The sequence below is a fragment of the Leucopleurus acutus genome, assembly GCF_964270905.1.
Source record: "Leucopleurus acutus genome assembly, chromosome: 3".
NCBI classification, from domain to species: Eukaryota; Metazoa; Chordata; class Mammalia; order Artiodactyla; family Delphinidae; genus Leucopleurus; species Leucopleurus acutus.
In genome coordinates, this window is record NC_139145.1 from 126,907,492 (window position 1) to 126,911,479 (window position 3,988).

At 36.9% G+C, this 3,988-nt stretch overlaps 1 protein-coding gene across 1 annotated transcript; it reads right to left on the minus strand.

Annotated features, from left to right (window-relative positions):
* Positions 1 to 2,887: 2,887 nt before the first annotated feature.
* Positions 2,888 to 3,646, minus strand: LOC309958771 (large ribosomal subunit protein eL21-like). The gene is made up of 2 exons (XM_082834891.1): positions 3,360 to 3,646; positions 2,888 to 3,145 (listed from the first exon to the last, which is right to left on the minus strand). Exons 1-2 carry the CDS (start codon positions 3,626 to 3,628, stop codon positions 2,926 to 2,928), a joined length of 489 nt encoding a protein of 162 aa, XP_082691017.1. The 5' UTR covers positions 3,629 to 3,646; the 3' UTR covers positions 2,888 to 2,925.
* Positions 3,647 to 3,988: the final 342 nt, after the last annotated feature.

The following is a 3,988-nucleotide window of genomic DNA, read 5'->3' on the forward strand; positions in this document are numbered from 1 at the left end:
ATGAGGTTGTCTCAAGGAAAAGTACTTGTGTGATTGAGTTTCAAGCTGAACTAGCTTCTTTCTTCATGGAACACCATCTTTACTTTAAAGAATGACAAAGAAACTGGTTGGTGGACATTTCTCAACAACAAATCAAGTGAGCCTGTCACTTCAAGGAAAATTGACAGTATTTGTTATTAACAATAAAAATTTGAGCTCCCAAGCAAAAATTGGAATTTTGGAAAATTTGTACCCACCAGTATGACCCTGACAAATTTCAGATATATAAAGCCTTTTCTGAGGAGATGGGTAGTAATCACAATAAATAATTGTGATTTTTTTAAATATTGTGTAACAAAATGTGTCAACATTTGGAAGAGCTGCATTATTTAGTGACCTAATGTTTTCCAAATGATCAATGCATGATGCTACAAAATCCTATATGGATAAAAGAGCCATTCAAAGTGCAAGATGGACCAATGGATTTTAAGTTACAGAGGACAAAAATTCATTGACATGTTCTCATATTCTACACTGCAAGTGACCTTTAAGAAACTGTCTTGTTGACTATACTCTGAAAACTATAAGACACTGGTGAAAGAAACTGAAGACAACACAAACAGATGTTTGTACCATGTTTTGGATTGGAAGAATCAATGTTGTTAAAATTAATATACTGCCCAAGGCAATCTACTGATACAATGCAATCCCCATCAAAATACCAATGGCATTTTTCACAGAACTAGGACAAATAATTTAAAAAATTGTATGGAAACACAAAGACCCTGAATAGTCAAAACAATCTTGAGAAAGAAGAACATAGCTGGAGGAATCAGGCTCCATGACTTCAGACTATACTACAAAGCTACAGTCATCAAAACAGTATGGACTGGCACAAAAACAGACACATAGATCAATGGAACAGGATAGAAAGCCCAGAGATAAACCCATGAACTTATGGTCAAAAAAATACAATGGAGAGAAGACAGTCTCTTCAAGAAGTGGTGCTGGAAAAACTGGACAGATACATGTAAAAGAATGAAATTAGAACATTCTCTAACAACATATACAAAAATAAACTCAAAATGGATTAAAGACCTAAATGTAAGACTGGATAGTATAAAACTCCTGGAGGAAAACATAGGCAGAACATTCTTTTACATAAGTCATAGCAATATTTTTTTGGATCTGTCTCCTAAGGTAAAGGAACCACAAGCAAAAATAAACAAATGGGACCTAATTAAACTTAAAAGCTTTTGCACAGCAAAGGAAACCATCAACAAAATGAAAAGACAACCTACTGAATAGGAGAAAATATTTTGCAAATGATATGACTGATAAGGGATTAATAGTCAACATATATAAATAGCTCATACAACTCAATGTCAGAAAAACAAGCAACCTGATTTAAAAATGGGCAGAAGAATTGAATAGACATTTTTCCAAAGAGGAAATGCAGACGGCCAACAGGCACATGAAAAGATACTCAACGTTGCTAATCATCAGGGAAATGCAAATCAAACCCACAATGAGCTATCACCTCACAACGGTCAGAATGACTATCAACAAAAAGAACAAAAATAACAAATGTCGGCAAGGATGTGGAGAAAAGGGAACTCTCATATACTGTTGGTGGGAATGTAAATTGGTGTAGCCACTGTGGAAAACAGTATGGAGGTTTCTCAATAAACTAAAAATAGAACTACCATATGACCCAGCAATTCCACTCCTGGGTATACATCAAAAAAAATCAAAAACACTAATTCAAAAAGATACATGGAAATGGGGATATATGTATATGTATAGCTGATTCACCTTGTTATACAGCAGAAACTAACACACCATTGTGAAGAATTATACTCCAATAAAGATGTTAAAAAAAAGATACATGCCCCCTAATGTTCATAGCATTATTTACAATTGCCAAGATATGGAAACAACCTAAGTGTCCATCTACAGATGAATGAATAAAGAAGATGTGATATATACACTGGAATACTACTCAGCCATAAAAAAGAATGAAATTTTGCCATTTGCAGCAACATGGATGGATTTGAAGGGCATTATGTTAAGTGAAATAGTCAGACAGAGAAAGACAAATACTGTATGATATCACTTATATGTGGAACATAAAAAATACAACAAACTAGTGAATATAACAAAAAAGAAGCAGACTCATAGATATAGACAACAAGCTAGTAGTTACCAGTGAGGGCAGGGGCAATATAGCAGCGGGAGTGGGAGGTACAAACTACTGGGTGTAAGATAGACTCAAGGATGTATTGTACAACACAAGGAATATAGCCAATATTTTGTAATAACTGTAAATGGAAAGTAACCTTTAAATATAGTTTAAAATTTTTTTTAAATTTTTAAGTCAACTTGCAATGCTTTGCTTCATAAAATAGCAAAAGTGTGCTAAAATAACAGATAAATAAAAGGTCAGTATATTCATGTCTGCATCTGTATCTGACTGGTGAAGTAAAACACTTCATGAAGTAAAAATTTTCTGAATTTTATAAAAAAGAAATTACCTCTTGTTGAATTGTGGTTTAGTATCAAAGAAGAATATTCACAATTATCTGAAAAGACTAATGAAATATTTGTCCCTTTTCCAACTAAATATCTAGTTGAGTGCATATTTTCTTCACACGCTTTGACCAACACAACAGATTACAACAGACTGAATGCAGAAGCAAACATGAAAATCCAGCTGTCCTCTTTTAAGCCAGACACTAGAGAGAGTTGTAAAAATGCAAAACAATGCCACGCTTCTCACTAAATTTTTTGGTTTGGATAATGTAGTTATTTTTCATGAAAACATCTGTTATTTATGTTACTATGTATTGGGTTTATCATTGTTATTCTTAGGCAAAGAAATAAATATTTTATTGTATTTATTTATTTATTTTTTACAGTCCAGGTCTTTTATTTTCTTTACACCCATCATGCCATGAATTCATAGGGAATGGGCTCCAACAGTTCAGGCTCCTTTCCATTGGTTCTCACGAAGTGTGTTTCTCTGGGTGGAGTAGGCTGGCGCTTCAGTTGAGCCCAAGTACCTTTCTCTTTGGCTTCCTTCTTTTTCTGATCATTTTCCTTCACCTGTTTCAGGAAGCTATCTCGGCTCTTAGAGTGCTTAATATGCTCGATATGCACATTAATTCTCTTCGCAAGAATCTTGCCCTTGGGGGATTCCCTGGTGGCGCAGTGGTTGGGGGTCCGCCTGCCGATGCGGGGGATGCGGGTTCGTGCCCCGGTCCGGGAAGATCCCACATGCCGCGGAGCGGCTGGGCCCGTGAGCCATGGCCGCTGAGCCTGCGCGTCCGGAGCCTGTGCTCCGCAACAGGAGAGGCCACAGCAGTGAGAGGCCCGCGTACCGCAAAAAAAAAAAAAGAATCTTGCCCTTAACTTGTTTGTTTACGATGATGCCAACAGCATGCTGCGTAACACTGTAGACTCTCCCAGTTTTGCCATGGTAACATTTGTGGGGCATTCCTTTTTGAACAGTGCCCATTCCCTTGATATCTACAATATCACCTTTCTTGTAGATTCGCAGGTATGTGGCCAAAGGAACAACTCCATGTTTTCTAAAAGGCCTAGAGAACATGTAGCGGGTGCCCCTCCTCTTTCCTTTTGTGTTGGTCATTTTGGCGAATTACTGGAAGATGGCGGTTCCGGCCCAGAAATAAATATTTTAAATGTCTGTTTGACTTTCTAATATGGTGAAGATTGATAGATAAAATAAAAGCTCAATAATATTTCATAGTGTATATGGGACTGAGACCAAAAAGTATGAAAACTGCTGCCTAAGGTTACCAGCAGATGGCTCTCTTTAGTATGTAAAGAAGGACCTATACAGATGAGAAGACAAACACTGGCATATCCTGGAGCCTGCCTATGTGCCGGCCCTAGTCCTTAACTAAGGAGTAGGAATATGCCCCATATCAGCAGCCACCCTAACACAATGTCTTTATGTATCTATACTATATCCTTCTCTACAGCGAAG